Source organism: Caenorhabditis briggsae (genome assembly GCF_000004555.2).
Source record: "Caenorhabditis briggsae complete genome, chrIV, whole genome shotgun sequence".
Lineage (NCBI taxonomy): Eukaryota > Metazoa > Nematoda > Chromadorea > Rhabditida > Rhabditidae > Caenorhabditis > Caenorhabditis briggsae.
The window spans coordinates 4,360,362-4,377,418 of NC_013487.2; the positions used below are offsets into that span (position 1 = coordinate 4,360,362).

The 17,057-nt window shown below is 34.5% G+C and overlaps 3 protein-coding genes across 3 annotated transcripts in view; 1 reads left to right on the forward strand and 2 right to left on the reverse strand.

The window, feature by feature from the left end:
• The window catches only part of Cbr-tag-60, a gene marked incomplete at both ends in the record, with an annotated part of 27,963 nt that extends 26,824 nt beyond the window's left edge, over positions 1-1,139 (reverse strand). The window contains 2 exons of the mRNA XM_045235203.1: positions 515-594; positions 1,071-1,139. Coding sequence (XP_045097358.1) covers positions 515-594; positions 1,071-1,139 — 149 coding nt within the window. The remainder of the gene's footprint in view (positions 1-514; positions 595-1,070) is intronic.
• Positions 1-17,057, forward strand: part of CBG21776 — a gene marked incomplete at both ends in the record, with an annotated part of 51,716 nt that overhangs the window by 28,783 nt on the left and 5,876 nt on the right. The window lies entirely within an intron of this gene.
• On the reverse strand, positions 15,312-16,182 carry CBG21777 (the record flags this gene model as incomplete). Its single annotated transcript, XM_002632964.1, has 2 exons — positions 15,312-15,745; positions 16,065-16,182. The coding sequence occupies 2 exons, from the start codon at positions 16,180-16,182 to the stop codon at positions 15,312-15,314; spliced, it is 552 nt and encodes a 183-aa protein (XP_002633010.1).

Genomic DNA, 17,057 nt, shown 5'->3' on the forward strand with positions numbered 1-17,057 from the left:
CATCCATAGAAAATGAAGAGAAAATAATTGCAGTTTTTTTGAGCTATAGAACTCCTAGAAATGTCAAAAACTGAAAGAGGAGATAGATTTTTTCTGTAAAAAACTTTCAAAAATTACCATTTTTGACATTTTTTCTTCCGGAAAAGGACCATACATGAATCTATTACCACTAATTAATTTTTTAAGAATCATTTGAATCATCTTGGGACTCCACAAAATCAGATAAAAAATTCTGAAATTATGGTTTTAGACCTGCAATTGTGATCTCGCCAAACTTTTTTTCTGTAGATCAAAAATTAATTTGCAGTTCGGAAATGTTCTGTGGGAGAGCGTGCATGTTGCTTAATTCATGACTATTTCATCACCGTAACTATGGTCGTACGCATGAACTTCTTGTTTTCTATAAAACACTTTTTCGTTGTTTTATAAAATTACGGAAAAAAGAACTGGTATTAACGTCTTTAAAAAGGTTCAATATTAAACTAATTGTTCGAAACAGTGATAATCCTCTCACCTCTCAGCCGGACTGTTTGCGTCGACAATTCCCACGAATTGTCCACGTCCCTTCTCGGCGTGCAAGTTGTAGCCATATTCCTGAAATTTGGATCTTATAATTTATAAATTTGTTCTTCTGTTTCGATGTCAGCTAATAAATGGAGAATTTCGAATGATTCCCACTAGTTCATTTTGGATTAAAACGAAAACATTCCCAGTTTCACACAACTATGACAATGTGGTGGTGAATTTTCAAAGTAATCGGCGAATGACAAAATGTGCGGATGACTCTCAATTATATTGTTGTAGCCCCGGGGAGTATAAAACTATCACTAAATAAATACCAGAAATTCTGCGAATTCTGAAACGGCAATTTAAAGGAATTTGAAGAAAATCATGAAATTAACTGGAAACTTTAAATTACTGTTTTCAAACGAACCATCCCTTATTTTCCAGTTACTATCAAATAAATTTCAGTGATTTTCATTTATCATTAACATCAAACAGTATACAAATTTCGATTCTTGATTCAAAAACTTCGGACAGAATTTTCCTATAAACTTTTTACAACTAACCGTCTCTCCGTTCAACTTCTCGATGACACAAAGTCGAGGTGGGACCGCGTCGCTCGGAATATTCACCATTTTGGCTCTGCAAAACAAAAAATTTAAAAAGAAAGAAATTACGTACTATTCAATACAAGGGAAAATAAAGGTTAGAAAGAATAGAGATCAAGAAACAGAAAAAAGGTAATAACCGCTCTACTAGAACGTCGCCCTATACTTTAGATTAGAGCTCAATTATTTCGATTTCTATAAGAGTTATCAAAAAGTGGTTAACTGAGAAAATGTTTTTCAAAATATCACAAACATTTTATAAGTTGGCAGACTTTTGATATCTCTAATCGGAACCGAGATAATTAAGCTCAAAGTGCATGTGTACTAAACATTATATAGCATGGTATGCTTTTAGAGCATTCAATCAGAATACATTAACATGCTTATAATCAGATAAATTTCCAACATTATTAAAGTTGATACTGTAGGTTCAAACAGAAAAAAAATCCAGAAAAAAAAAATAAATCGATTGGCACAAAAAAAGAGACGAAAGTTTGCAAGTTGGTTTTTAGTGTCGACCGAAAAATCATGTAAAAATTTTGGCATGACAGAAAGTGATTATGAGTGAAAAGAGGACACAATTCCCTCTCTCGCTCTCTTATCAGTAGGGTCTTTTCGGCGCCTGCCGGGCACATACAAACTGTCCGACTCTTTCGGGCACAAGTTGTACATAAAGTGTGTAAAAAAGAATTACTGGGGGGGGGCCGGGGGGGGGGGGGGGGGTGTAGAAAATGGCTTGAAGGGGAGAATAAGAAGAAGAAGAAGAAGAGCAGCTAAAGAGAATAATCGGGAAGTACAAGTGTTCCGATATTCCACGTGAAACACGTGGAGAGGCAAAAAAGTTTGAACAGTAGTGGGAGCATGAAGAAGAGAGAAAACGGACGGACCGAGAGAGTTTTGAAAAATCAAGAGACACAGAGAAATAGACAGAGATAGAGAGACCCCCGCTCTGGAAAAATGCTTGACACTGTTTGCTCTTTGTGCTCCCTGTCTTTATTCTCTGGATAGAGGGGGAGAACAGAAATTTTCACGTCTTGTAAGCGAGAAGAACTGTAGTAGCCGAGAGGAGTCATCATGCAGTGTGCGCTCTATTGTTCACTGTGTGACGTCATGCAGTTTCAGAGAAGTGGAGAGAGAGAGAAGTTAAAAATGTATGTCAAACTACTTTGCTTCCAAAGCTTCTGTTTCAAATGTTCAGTAAAAAAATTGTTTTCAATTTTTGGAAATTCTTTCAAAAGTTTCTGTTTCACTTTTTCGTTTTCTAAAAAGTGAATATTCCAATTTTAATGCAAATGGAGAATATTTCTGAAGTGTCAAAAATTAATTATCAATTTAGTCGTTGCATAACGAAAAAAAATACAGCTTCATAACTTCCAGAAATTGATCGAAATAAAATCAACTTGATCGCAAATGAGGTCACAAATGCATTTCCCTTTCTCGAAAAAATTTTACAGATTGAGCCTCGTGATATTTGAAACTGGAGGTTTTTCGTGCAATTACCGGTTGGTTTTTTTTCAGTTCTGACTTTCTTATTAGATGATTCACAATTTGATGGTTTACAAGACGAAGGAAGAAATGTGATGACGTACTAATGAACGTTCTGTAAATTTTGAGATATACATGAAACTTTTGAAATGGGGAAAAAATTCAAAAAATATATTAACTGTTAGATTCAAACGAAGTCTCTTGAGGAACTGTACTTGTGGACAAAATACTGAAAATGGGGGACCGCTACCCACTGAGCTACGCGGATTTAACAATCTCGGTTTATCCTAATTCAATTCTAACAATTTCAAATTTCATTCAAATTTTCCGATTTTAACTACAAAATGTATGTAGGTAAGGTTTGGATAGTAAAAGCGTAAAAAGTTGTATAACTCCATGATTTGATTCATAAACAAAGAATGTGCATTGGAAAAGTTGTACAGAATTTGCTACAAAAAGAAAATGCGCTCTATCGTAACCTGCACCGAAATGTTTAACATTGAAAGAACGTTCTGAGGCTGAATACCTTGTTTGTGAAACTGAAATGATTATTTTTGTTTTCAAAATAGTTAGGAATACTCACTTTTCGAATGGTCAATGAGTAGTCCATTTTTTGAGCTCAATTATCTCGGATTTTTTGAAATATATCAAAATCCTGTCAACTGATAAAATGTTTATCATAAAATTGCCCTATGTTTTGTCAGTTGACAGATTTTTGATATCTCTTATATAAACCGAGATAATTAAGCTCGAAGTGAAAGTACATAGGGTAGCAACAGGTTTTGGAATTTCTTGAAAATTTCCAGAGTTTTCTAATGAAAAAATAGAAATTTCTAATCCCTATCAATATTATCATCACTTCCTCTATTTTTCAATTCAAAAACCAGTTCATGTCATTCTAATACTCAAAACTTTCACTGATCAAAAAATTGAAAAAAAAAACGATAATCCTCATAAAAATGAAAAACAAACCGGTAGATTAGAGACAATGGTAGATAGAGAGGTTTAGAGAAAAATAGAAATTAGAGTTCAGCCAGAGAGAAATAAAACTAAATGTACAATGGGAGGGTATAATGAGAAACATATGAAAAATAAAATGTTGTGTGTTGTATTTTATTTGTGCAAATTCAAAAGAATGAAAAGAAGGGACGATAGGAATGTGAGTATGGGTATTGAGAGGCAGGACAGTACTACAACACACTCACATTACTTCTGATAACTAGTGATAAGGAGAGAGTGAGAGGATTAGAGAAAACAGAGAAATGGCTCCTCTTCATTTGTTCGCACCCCCTTCATAAAAGTGTACTGATAGAAACATTTGTGCAAATAGAGAAAAATTAGGTGAGAGATGAGAAATAAAAGGGTTTTAGCACTTGAAAAATGAGAAGAGATTTGAGAATCGAGTTGACCGAAAAGTTTGGGGAAAATCATGTGGTAAGAAATCTTGAAAGATGGTAAAACCGAGAAACTAAATTATGAAGGATTTATCGTAAATGCTCTAATAGTTTAGGAAAATTCCTATCAACTCTGACTTATCATGAACAAATGTTCGAAAACTGGAATATGCAATTTGTGAAACTGAAACAAATTTTTTTGATTTCCAAAAATTTGAAATAATTATTTTGGTCAATGCTTGAGTTTATTTTGGATAGCACAATTTTTAGCTTAATTATCTCGTTTCCTCAAAAATGTATCAAAAAACGGTTGACTGATGAAACGCTATTGATATTCTGATAAACATTTCATCAGTTGACAAATTTTCAATATCTCTCGTAGGAACGGAGATAATTGAGCTCAAATTGTAAGTTTAAGGACGACTTGGGTAATAGCAGACTGAAAAAAAAACATTTTTTAAAGTGGCATTGTGTAACAGTAAAATCCCGAAAATAATTTTTAAAGGCGAGGAGACATTAAAAACTAAATTTTCTCGAAACTTCGTTCATATAAGCTCCTCGAGGAGTAGAACTTGTGGATCTTCTGTCTCACCTCATTTAAAGAGCAACTCCGCCTATTTTTGCAATTTCACCGCACGGTTCCGTTCCGGTTTTTATTTCTGTTTCTTACAGTTTAAATATATACGAAACTTTTTATACTGTTAGGAGCGTTGTTTTAGTAGAAAGAAAGTTTAAAAGTGCGCGAGACTTGCAAAAAGGGGCGGAGACTCGGTTGCGGGAAGGGTATCGGAAGTGGCACGCCGCTCAGCTACTTGACTTATGGTATACTTAAAAGGGGTACCATGGCCGGACAAGAGAGTGGAGGTTTTAAACAGCAAATTGATGTACACCAAGACGCAAAAATGCGTACCCCGAAAAAAATCAGCGAGCTTAAGTCTAAACAGCCGGTTTGTCGTGCCTCTTTCGCTTCAAACAACTCAATTTTTTACTGTTCGTCCCTTCGCTCTTTACTCTTTCTATGCTGAAATTCAAAAACACAGAATTTCCCAGAAAATTATAAAATCGAATATTTTGGATTTCAGAATGAGCATCAATGAGCATGAGCAGAATTCAATAAAGAAAGCATCAATAGCTATTAGGGCCAACCATTTTATGAAGTTTCTAGAACAGAATTAATTTTACAGAAGTTTGAACCTCATTAATTTCTCTGATGTGTGTTATGAATGTGTCTGAGGAACTTTACAGCCTGAAATTCAAAAACATCTAATTTCCAAAAAAAGTTAACTTCGAATAACACGAATATGTTCAACATAGCAATACTTTACAGATTCAATCAATTTAGAAATATACAGGAACAGATAAAATTTTTACAAAAATGTAGACTTCATTTGTTCGGAAAAAACACTTCTTAAAGAAATGGAATCAAACTTTTCTCTAGTTGTAAGCCACAATCAAAATAAAACCACTATGAAACCGAAGAAAAACAACAAAACACAGAAACCACTACAGTTGTTGTTTTGTGTTGTCCATACTTTATTTTGTATGCAAATCCATTCAAGTAGAATGAAGAGGAAGAAGTAGATATCGAATAGAATAAGAAGAAGAACAAATTGGTACTATTTCTTTCCTACTTTTTTATTCTCTCTCCCCATCATTCGATACAGGAAGAAAAGAAGGAAGCAAGGACAACAATTGAGTGAAAAAGTGAAAAGTGTGAAAGCCAAAAAAAATGGAGATGATGATGAGAGGGAGAGGGTAATTTAAAGGATGGGTGACGAGGCGAGAAATAATTGGCAAAAGTTGAAAGTTCAAAATTTTTGAAAGAATTCAGTTTCAACAGGATAAGAGGTTTCAAAACTATAATGGAAGTAGTGAACAATGACATGAGTGCTACCGTAACCATTTAAAAATGTAAATGTAAGCTTTTTGCTATTTTCACCATATTCAAGCCAATGCGCTTTATGCAAAAATTGAAAAATTAGTTTGGTACAATTCAAATTCACCCGTCTCAATTGGAAAAATAACAAGTGTTGAAAATTTTTGAACAAACAACACAATACTGTTTTATAACGGTTTCTACCACAGTCCCATAAAATCCACAGTGGCATTATATTAGGGGCTGGCACTTAATTGTTCGGAGGTGCTCTAGGATGGCACTATATTAGAGGCTGGCATCCAATTAGGGGTGGCTATGGAGTTTTTACGGTATTCCAATAGTTGTTTTCCTGAATGTTCGATAAAACAGAAAGTATGTACTAAAAATTCACTGAACTCTATCTAAGACTATGCACCACTAAATGATGTCAATTAGACTTGATGTGCAAAGTGAAAGACACTGATAACGGAGCAAATTTTACACGTTGCCATCGTAAATGTCAAATTTTGGCATAGCCGACAACGTTAACTGTGAAGTAGAGATGCTAGTTAGGAACTGGGAGTAGGAAAAAATATTTTTGTAGTTTCAGGCTAGTTCTGAAACGTAATTCAATGACAGAAGAGGCAAATAATTCGGAGGGTACCCAAATGTTATGGTTGTTGGGGTACAAAGCGGTTAAGGCGTACCAAATCCTCAATTCGGTGAAAACCACTTGTACCCGCAGAACCATGTACCGACAGAAGCATCAAAATTAAAATGGAATGCATCAATAAACGTAGTTCTGAAACAGTAACCAAACATTCAGAAACTATAACCTCTGTTTTATTCTCTTCAAACATTTTTAAAATGCTTGAAAAACAATAAAAAATGAACAAAGATTATTCAAAAAAAATTTTTTTCAAGAATACGGTCTATTTAAAAACAGGACTATCCCTATATTTGGAGAATATGAGTTTCTTACGAAGTCTGGGTGAGCTACATGGTCATAGAAACCCAAATAATTCTTATATCCCCGGTTAAATAGGTTACAATCCATGATTTCAAATTGGAAAGGATTTCGTAAACTTGTTGAAACTCTACCCAATTAAAAATCAAGGTTTGAAATAACGGAATAATATTTCTCAATTCTGAGAAAAATTGTTTTTAAAATTTGACTGGAAATGTTAATTACGGTATCAAGAATGTGATATCATTTATCCACCAGTATAGAAGTTAATCCTCAGTAGTTGATGGAGTCAAAATAATAAAAAAAAAAAGAAGAAAAGCGACTGTTCTGCATAAAGTTACTGTCCATTTCAGTAAGTTTAGCAAAAATGCATAAGTCTGAACATCACTGTAATAGGATAAAGGTTTCGAATTGACAACGTTTTCATTAATCTTTCACCGTCAAACAAGAACAAAATGAAACGGAAGAAAACCATCTTCACCAATCAAAAAGGAACACCGCCTAAGAATAAGCGTGTGGACCAAGAGAAGAGATGATGAGTAATCGAATGGAATTCAGATGACACATCCCTCTTATTGTTTGTTTGCAAAGAGAGAAGAAGAAAGAAAAATAAGAATGTGTTTGGAGCCAACTCAAACGTGGGAATAATAAAATACATAGAGAGAAAAGAATAGGTTACATGGAGACAGTCTATCAATGAGTCAGTGAGAGGGAATTTGAAATATGCAACTTTATGCTAAATTGGATTATGGAAATTTTGAGAACATTTCGATGTAGCACCTAAACCAGCATTAAATACTGAAAAGATAGATTTCATAATGACAAGAAGGCTATAAATAGGTAGACTAGTTATTTTAAAACATCATCGTTGGGAAAGATCAATAGCATCTAAACATTATACTGAAAGCACCAATTTGAATCAGTAAAAACAGTAAAAATGGTCTGCGAGGTTTTCAGGTCTCAGTTCATGTTTTGATCCGGCAATAATTAATGAATTTGAGTTGACGGTATAAATGGGCTTCAATTAGAGGAAATCCCATCGGTTTCTATTAGAGGAAATATGGTATGTGTCGAGAATGAAACAGATCCATTTGATTACAGTTTCAAAGTTACCTGTTAAGTGATCCACCCAAAGATTAATGTTTCGAGAATCTCAGAAATATAACTAGCATCCCATTAAAACTTATTAAATATTGGAGTCTGGTAAAAAATAAACAATAATGTTTCGTAAATTCTCAAAAATTGTTGAAGCACTGATTTCACTAATTTTTAAACATTTTTAGCTCGAAAAATATCTGCGGTTTCAAGTTTCGGATAAGTTTCGAATCACAAAACTTTACTTTAATGTGGATGGTGAAGATAACAAATTTTTAATGTGGAACAACTGATTCAAATATCCCAAAATGTACTATACTTTCCAGAACGACGAATCTTTCATGAATCACTACTCCTCACCTAGAAACAAACAAAACAAATAATCCATGTTCTAGTATGCCATCGTTTCCCAGAAACTAGCCAATGAATAAGGAGAAAGAGAGGAATATGAAAAGGAACGCACCAAAACAAGCATACAAACAAACAAACAAACACTATCAGTTAAACAAAACTAGATAACTTAACACCTGTAATAGAAGGGCACCAATACGTTATACTTTGAGCCAAATTTTCTAATGATAATACAACTGCAAGACTGCCATCTTTGAGTTTTTAATCAATGTTCTAACATAGGTTCCAGATTTACTGAGTTCACGAAACAGTATTTTCAAAATGTGAACTGCCGGAAACCGTAAAACCTTGAAAGTCGAAATACTTTCAACTTTAAGCCGAATTTTCTCGTTTTCTATGAAAGATACCAAAAAGTGTTCAACTGATAAAATAATGACAAAAATATTTTGTTAGTTTATCACTTTTTGATAGCTTTATCCTGGACCGAGATAAACTGTATCAACATTAGGAGGTTGGGAACCCTTCAACACATTTTTGAAGATTTAAAGTTTGGGTGATAAGAAAACTAGTTATACTTGTGAAAATAGAAGTAACTTAAGAAATTAGAAACACTGTTTTTTTAGCTGCACTGCCACAAAAACCAGCTACGAACGAATGGCATACATGAAAAGAATACGGTAGACACAAAATGTGTGATCACCGACGCAAAAATGTATACTCCAGATTTCAAAAAATCCGAAAATTTTCCTGTTTCGTCGTCACCTTTAAACATTGAGAGAAAACGAAACAGACATTTTCAAAGGGTTAGATGTTTGAGAATTTAGTTTCAAAGCGAAAATGCGGTCAATGGGATCTTAAAAGGCTTCTTACATAATACCTCCATTATCAAGGAATTTTTAGATTTGCGAACGAAAAAAAAGAGATATAAAAGTGATAAACGATTTGAATGTTATATCATTTATCTTTCGCTGCCCTCTATCAGGTTTTTTGCGAACATTTTTTCGTTCGGAAAACGACAAATTACATTCGGAAGTTGTCTCTCTTGTGTCTTTTGAACCGATTTGAGATTTGCATCGAATTGAAAAAAAAAGAGAAACAAGAATTTTTCCGGACTGAAAATGGAAATGAGAGGCGAGAAACGGTGGCGGGTACGGTTGAGTGCACAAATTTGAGTGAGAAATGAATTTGCATAAATTTGAAAGTGGAAAAAAGAAAAGGAAGGAGATGGGGAGGAGGAGATAGGGGGAGAAGAGGGTGTGCAAATATTGTAAAAGTCCCGTTTTTACAGGGCACCCTTTGGATTTTATGACAGGAATGGTTTGGGTGTTCCCAGAAATAAAAATCCCTATTTTGAAAATTTTCTGTTTCAAAACTATGACTTCTTCAGCTTTACTTTTTAAAGGTGGTGAGACATGAAAAAATTATGTTGTCGAAATTCCGTTCAACGATGCCCCTCGAGGAGTTGAACTTGTGGAGGCGAGGATTGAGGGCGCGGCGCCGCTACCGACTGAGCTACGCGGAAAAAGAGAAAGCGGCAGCCCGATTGCATACATAAAGGCGAGGACGACAGCTGTACGCAGAGTGACATTAAGCGTTGTACACCGTCACGGTAATATGCATACCCTAACTCCAAAAAACCTCCGAAAAATCTCCTGCCCCCCCCCCCACCTTTAAAGTCGATTCGAAATGATCTACTGCATTAGAGACATTAGATTTTCAGAGGTACTGTGTGCATTCTGACGTGACTGTGTACATTGGTCAGTGTTATGAATACTATCATTAGGCCACCTCAGCTTGCTCCATCGCAGCTCAGCTGGTTGCTGTTCGGCACCTTCATGAGTTGTTTTGGGCAACTCCTAGAGGGACTTTTACAAAATTTTGAGAAAATTATTTTTTCAGGCCCTCCTCCCCTTTTAAAAATGTTCCCCCGTTTCTGCTATTCCACAAACTGTATTATTGCAAATCTCAATAATCCCTAAAAGATATTGGGACAAAATGCAAAAAAAAGTCAAAGTTATCAATTGTATAAAGTTTTTGTTAACCTTCGAAAGAGAAAGAAATCGAGAAAAATCTAGGCAACTTTTTCAGGACTTTAAAATTTACCATCTTCTTTGGAAAAAGTAAAATATGATACATTTTTGCCTTGTACTGCTTCCTGATTCCTGTAAGATATACATAAAAAATCTTTAAACTGGTCATGTTCTTGACAAAACCGAAGTCATGGTGGCCGTGGACTAGGACTATTTCCGCTTAATAAAGGTGTTTGAGAATTTCGAATTTTTTACTGTTTCTGAAACATACTATAGAAATTGTGTTCTTCACATTAAAGTAATTCTTCCTATACTGATCCCTCTTGCCTCATAATACCCCCGATTAGAACACCACTCTTTCCATGTTACATCTGATTTTCCGATAAACAATTCTCCGTCGAAACAACAAAAAAAAACTGTCAAGGCTTATCATCTAATATCATCATAAGGGATAGGAATGGCATGCCATCTAGCCGCGAACTTCTTTATCATCTTTTCACTGAATGACCATCAGAATAATGCAACACCACTCGTTTCGTTTTCAACCGGATTCTTCTTTTTGAGAGAGAGAGAGAGAGAGAGAGAGAGGGGGGGGGGGGGTTATCGATAAAGGTTGTGATGTAATCAGACGAGACAATGGAAGAGATTAAGCGAACAGTGAGAAGCGAAATGGAAAGCGTTTCTTCCACTTGAAAAAAGTTGCATTTCTGGATTCTTAACCCTTATAAGCACTAGCAATTGATTTTTTTAAAGGTTTCTTTAAGTGAAATCATGAATCTTTTTTCAAACAGGTTGTAGTGTCAGGACTGAATCGTTTACAGAATTGTCGCATGAAAATTCATATAGTAACGAAACTGTAATTTTTGATCAGCTTACAATTAGAATGCAGAACAAATTTAATGAACCCGAAAAATCGAGCATTTTCTGATTCAGGCTGCTCATTCAGGCAATTTGGAACATGCAATTTTTTTTTTAGGATTGATTGATTATCAGTGATTTCTAGCGCATATTTTTAGATTTTTCGTGTTTTTAAAGGGATTTTAGCTCGAAGTTTCAAAATATTCGTAAAAGATGATTCTAAATATTATCAAAATTGATCTTTATCTAGACTAAAATAAGCTGAAAATGGTTGAAATGTTGAACCAAATTTGACCGAAAAATCTATGAAAATTGGTTCTAAAATTATGAAAAATAAACTCAAGAGAGGCTCAAGATATGCCCAATATAATAAAAGGCAAATAATTTGGAGCGTACAACAATTCGGGGGTACAAAGGGTTGCGAAGCAATTTAGGGGTACAAAATCCTCAATTCGGGGGTACAAAATTCCGGAAAAAAGGCTTAGTTTGTATACCTGATTTGGGGTTTTGTACCTCCTTGTACCCCCGAATTGCGGTACTCTCCGAATTATGTGCCATAATAAAAATACAATAAAAATTAAACAATTTCGAGAATACAGAAAATTCTAAAATATATATTCTCTGATTCTATCTGTTTATGTATTTGATTGATTTTTACAACTTATTGCTTGAACATTCTCGCTCATATTGGATTGTAACTTCCGAATAATCGATTTTTTAAAAAAGTTTCATTAAAGAAAAATTCTAATTTTAATGTTTCAGGTGTTTTGTGAAGTTTATTAAATTTATTGTCCATCCAATGTATAATATCTTCAATAAGACGGGCAATTTCGTTAATTTGTTTTTCTAGTCTAATCTTGCTTTAAAAGGGGAGGGGGAAAAAAAGTAATTTTCTCGAAATATATGTAGTTCAAGGAGTTGAACATGTTGACCTAACGCTGGAGGAGCAACGATGCTTCAAGCTTAAGCTGAGCTGCGCAGTGGTAGGCAAACGAGGGAGTGTGAACACCGATCACTGTACACCATCATGTCAAAACGCATACTCTAACTCAAAAATCACTTTCCTCCGCTCCCTTAAGTCTCAATTATCTAATCAAGCTTAATCGAAAATTGACTGTTTGATTCATCAAAATTTATACTAATACTATTCTAAAAGAGTAACATTGGATCTAATTGTAGGAGTCTAAAAATGTCTCTTTTCCTCACCAATTTGAAACAGTAGATCACTGAAATAAGTTTCCTGATCTAAAAATTGTTTTTTTAATAACTTTCCCTGTTTCATTTGTTTGTACTTAATTTGGTTTCAATGATAATCTCACCAAAGAATGAAAACTACAAATAAAAAGCAATTTCTATAGTCACTGAAACATTTAAACTTGAAAACAGTACGACAAGCAACAATGTTTCATGCAAATTCAAGTGCATGATAGGATTATCAATAGAGCGAATTTACAAAAGGGAAACACAACAAAATTAGCGGAAACGAGAGGCAAAAAGAGGATGTAATCTGGTAGTCGTATGTAAATATGTACAATGTGGTGTTATCAATCGTTTTCCCTTTTTTTGTTATCATCAATCACTCGACACGTCTATCACTCTCTTCTATCAATGGCTGAATATATGTTGTACAATATGAAGGTTTACATCAGAATTACAGACCGACTTTTCCGATTTGGTGACTTTTTTCAAAGAATGGTAGAGAAGAAAAACTTGTATAAAAAATTTTGAAGGAAGGGTCGACTGTTTAATAGAATAAACTATGACGAATATGAAAACCGCAAAACAGAAAAAATATGCTAAAAGTAGAATTTTCATAGAAGATTGCAGTTTTCAGTTCAAAAAAAAGGAAAGTATTTTTTGAGATGAGATTATGCATGCATTGATTCGAGAGGGTGTACCTCATACACGCCATCGGTCGGCTTCGACCTCAGCAGTTAGCGGCGCGGCTTCGACCTCAGCAGTTAGCGGTGCTCAGCAGTTAGCGGCGCGGCATCTCTAGGTTTTCGCCCACAAGTTCAACCCCTTAAGGGACTTTCGCTGACAGGATGTGGTTCAAACTTTTTTGACTATTGGATCCGAAGGCTAACTTTCCTCTCATTGAAAAAAATTGAAACTTTCATTGAAAATGTATAATTTTCAAAAAAATTATAGCAAAATCTCAAAACGTTTCCTGAGTTACTTTTTTTACTTCAGGGACGTGCTCAAATGACAGTAACTTTTTTTAACACTAACTTTTTTTTCAGAATCTCTTTCATACTTTAATTTGTGTCATGTAAACGGATCGTGATTTGAACAATGCTTGAAACTTTCTGAACTTGGAAAAACAGCGAGTTTTGAAAACTCAACAATTCATAAAAGCCAATTCAAGAATCCAAGGAAAATCCCTGGAGAAAATGTTTACTGTTTCTTCTTTGCCATTAATTTTAGCATTCCAAATCACAGTAATCATTATATTACAATTCAAAATGCCAAAACCAATGTTATCTATGTTTTTAGGTCCTAGACAAATTTCGAAAAAAAAATTCCAAAAAAACGTTTTTTTTCCAAAAATCTCTCTGGGAAAATAAAGCAAAAACAGTGAGATGAGTGTATTTTGATGCTTGATTATGGGTCAAGTGGATTTGGCGGCGCCGCAGAAATAAATAAAATCGGGAAAAAAGAATTCAAAAAAACGATTCGATGGAGAAACAAAACATTTTTGGATCGGGGAAAATGGCTCATTTTTTGACCATTTTATAAAGCTAAACTGTAAGAAGAAGGAAAAGCCAAATAACAATATAAGAAAAGTATAGGAGAGGAAGAAGAAAAGGAAAACACACACAAGTTTTATGGGCACACCGACAGAGAGAAATCGAAAAAAAAACGATAGATGTTCGCATGGCTAATTGGCACTTTTTCCCTTTGTCACAGCCCAAAAAAAACATAGAAAACGATTGAAAGTGATGAAGATATGGGAATAGGAAACTAAAAAAGCGGGTTTTTTTCAACAACAAATTGTTTATGGATTCACAGAAGTTCCTTACAAAATAATACCGTATGCAGTCGAATTAAAAGACATATTGTTCGAGCCAAGCTTTATTAGGAAATAAGCTGAAAATTCAATATAAAATATCAAGTTTTGAGAATTTTGAAAAAAAAATCGTATTGATTCATTTGATTTCATACATTCTTTTTTTTGTTGGAAGGATGGTGAATTAATTGAGGCAGTAAAAATCAGGTGAAAGAGAGATAGCAATTGGAAAAAATAATTACAGTTCCAAAAATTCGATAAATCAGCTCATGTTCAAATAGTGGAGATCTTAAGGCATTCCAAATTCATTTGTTACATTCATTAGTTACCTATATTTTTGGATTATTATTTTTAGATTCATCGACATTGTTGATGAGGAGCTGAACCTCAATAATGAAATGGCCACCTATGTTCAAGATAACTTGTTCACTATTAATATCAATGAAATTGCAGCCGAAATCTATGAGGAGTCAAACAGAGGTAAAATCACTCAGCTCCTACAAAATTTAAAGATGAGAAAAGACTTGCTCGTGAAACTGAATGTATTATATAAGAGCAAATATGGTGAAGATCTTGCCGATGTTCTATTCAGAAATAAAGATGAATTTGAAAATTTCTTGGTATTAAAGTTATGTTGTGAATAAATGTATTGTATTGATATGGACCGGCCATTCTGTTGTTCCAAGGTACCTAAGGGGGTCCCTTCTATTACAGGGGCCCTTCTATTAGAGGGGGATCTTCTATTTCCAGACAATTTTTTGGATATCTTCGAATAAAAAGGTATGTTTAGTGGATGTATGTAGAGAACAAACCAAATTATGAAGTAGTGGTTTTGCTAATAGTTCTCCGGAAAGGAACCATGGAAAAGAAAATAACTTTGAAAACGTAATGGATAGAGCTAGAAAACGAGCGAAATATTTTTTCTTCGTAGTTTCAAACTTATTTTACTGTTACGAAACTATTGTAAGATGAAAATTATTCGAATTTTTCTCGATGGTTCCTGGTCCCTCTTCTGGCAAATTTTCCTACGCATTTTATTTCTCGATTTTATTTTTCACCAAGTAAACTATTTTCGGAAAATACTCCATTTTTGAGCCATTAACATAAAAAATTATTCAAGTTTTTAGGAGTTTATTACAGACACCAGTATAACATTAAATACTCAAATTAGACAAAGTCGCCGAAAGCACTTCCTGACTCAAATCCTTCGCCGCTAGCTTCCTGACAAACTGTTGTCGTTTCTGCTCTCTTAATGGACTGGCCTTAATCGGTGTGGATTCTCGAGACCTTTTCTCCATCATTTCAGTCTCTTCCATTTCCGTAAATGTCACTTTTCGATTCATCGTTGACTTATCAATCAGTTTAAAATGCACAGTTTGTCCGTGGAATGTGAGATTAGAGAATTTCATGATGAGACGGAGAGCTTGTTGTTTTGGAAGTTGAATAGATCCAGTACCAATTGGAACGCCTTCTGGAGTCATATCAAGAGTGATACTTCGTAGTTTGAAATCGGAGAAATGTTCACGGAAATCGTCAGTGGGTACTGATGAATGGAGGTTGGAAAATGTTATTGTAACGTCGGGAGATTCTGAAAATAAAGAAATGTACTGATATTATGTTTGTCTGAGAAAAAAAAAGGTTAGAGAGTATTTTTTGCAGTCTAAATACGGTAGCGATATCGAAGCGGAGAGCCTAAATAGCACACATTAGGTGAAGACGCAGACACTTTTTCTCTGCGTCTCAACCTTTTTTTTCTCAGACAATCATGATATCAACGTCAGTATCGATAGAAGTAAGTCGAGTTGCGAATTATAAACATTTTGAAACTGTGAACTATTTTTGTTTACTTTGGAATTAATACATTTGAAAACCATTAATTAAAAATCAGAAATTTAAAAATTACTTACCAATCCTCTGACTTCTTTTCTCTTGATTATGAGACTTCATCCTATTGTGCTTCTTCTTGAAATCATCTTGGTTGGTTTTCTTGATCCGAGAATTGAGTTGGGCGTTGAAAGGGCACATGTTAGAACAACCAAGAACGACGAAGACGAGGAAAACAGAACGATCAATGGCAAACAGACCAGAGATAGTCGAACAGACGATGTTATGGGGGGTCAGATGGACCACAGTAAGGGGAAGGGTATTAGCAATGGAAGAGAATGGGTTAGCACCTGGTGACAGACAATGTAAAGAAAACAATAAAAGATGAAAGGGAGTTTGCTACAATTGAGTTTTGACGAACTACTTATCATGGGGAGTTGAGCAATATAGGGAAGTGCTAATTGTTTTTGGGTTGGTTCAATTTTTTGTGGAAGACAATTGGGATTTTGAGGTCAATGGTACGATTCTATTTACGGAAAAAATGCTCACTTTTTTTTGAGGCCTTTCGAGGTCACAGAACCTAAAAATCGCAACTGTTTGTTGTCTGAAAAATCCGGAACTTCAATCAAAAAATAAAGTCTGAAGTCGAGAACATTTCAAAGTTTTCCCAACTTCAAAGTTCTTTTTGTGAACTGTCGCACCGAGTATTTGAAACAGAAAATGTGTCAGCTTATTTTACAATTAGGTGCTATATTACAGTTTTCACGGTATGTTACCCTATAAGCAACAAGTCAATTGATTCATTTAGTCACGCAAAATGAGTTAGCTTTCGGGCGAAGGCATACATGAAATTTTCGACATCCGAAGCTGATGTAGTGAAAATTGAATGGGTTTTTTAAGTTTAAACAGAATACCGTAAAACCTCTAATAGAACGACATGGTGGTTCTAAGGGTACATCAGGGAAAGGATCCCAGGGTACATCAAAAAGTTCTTAGGGTACATCAATTAAAAATTTTGTAGTTTTCAACTGGAAGATATTTTGGTATAAACTGCACTATTTTATTTATTTTTTTGT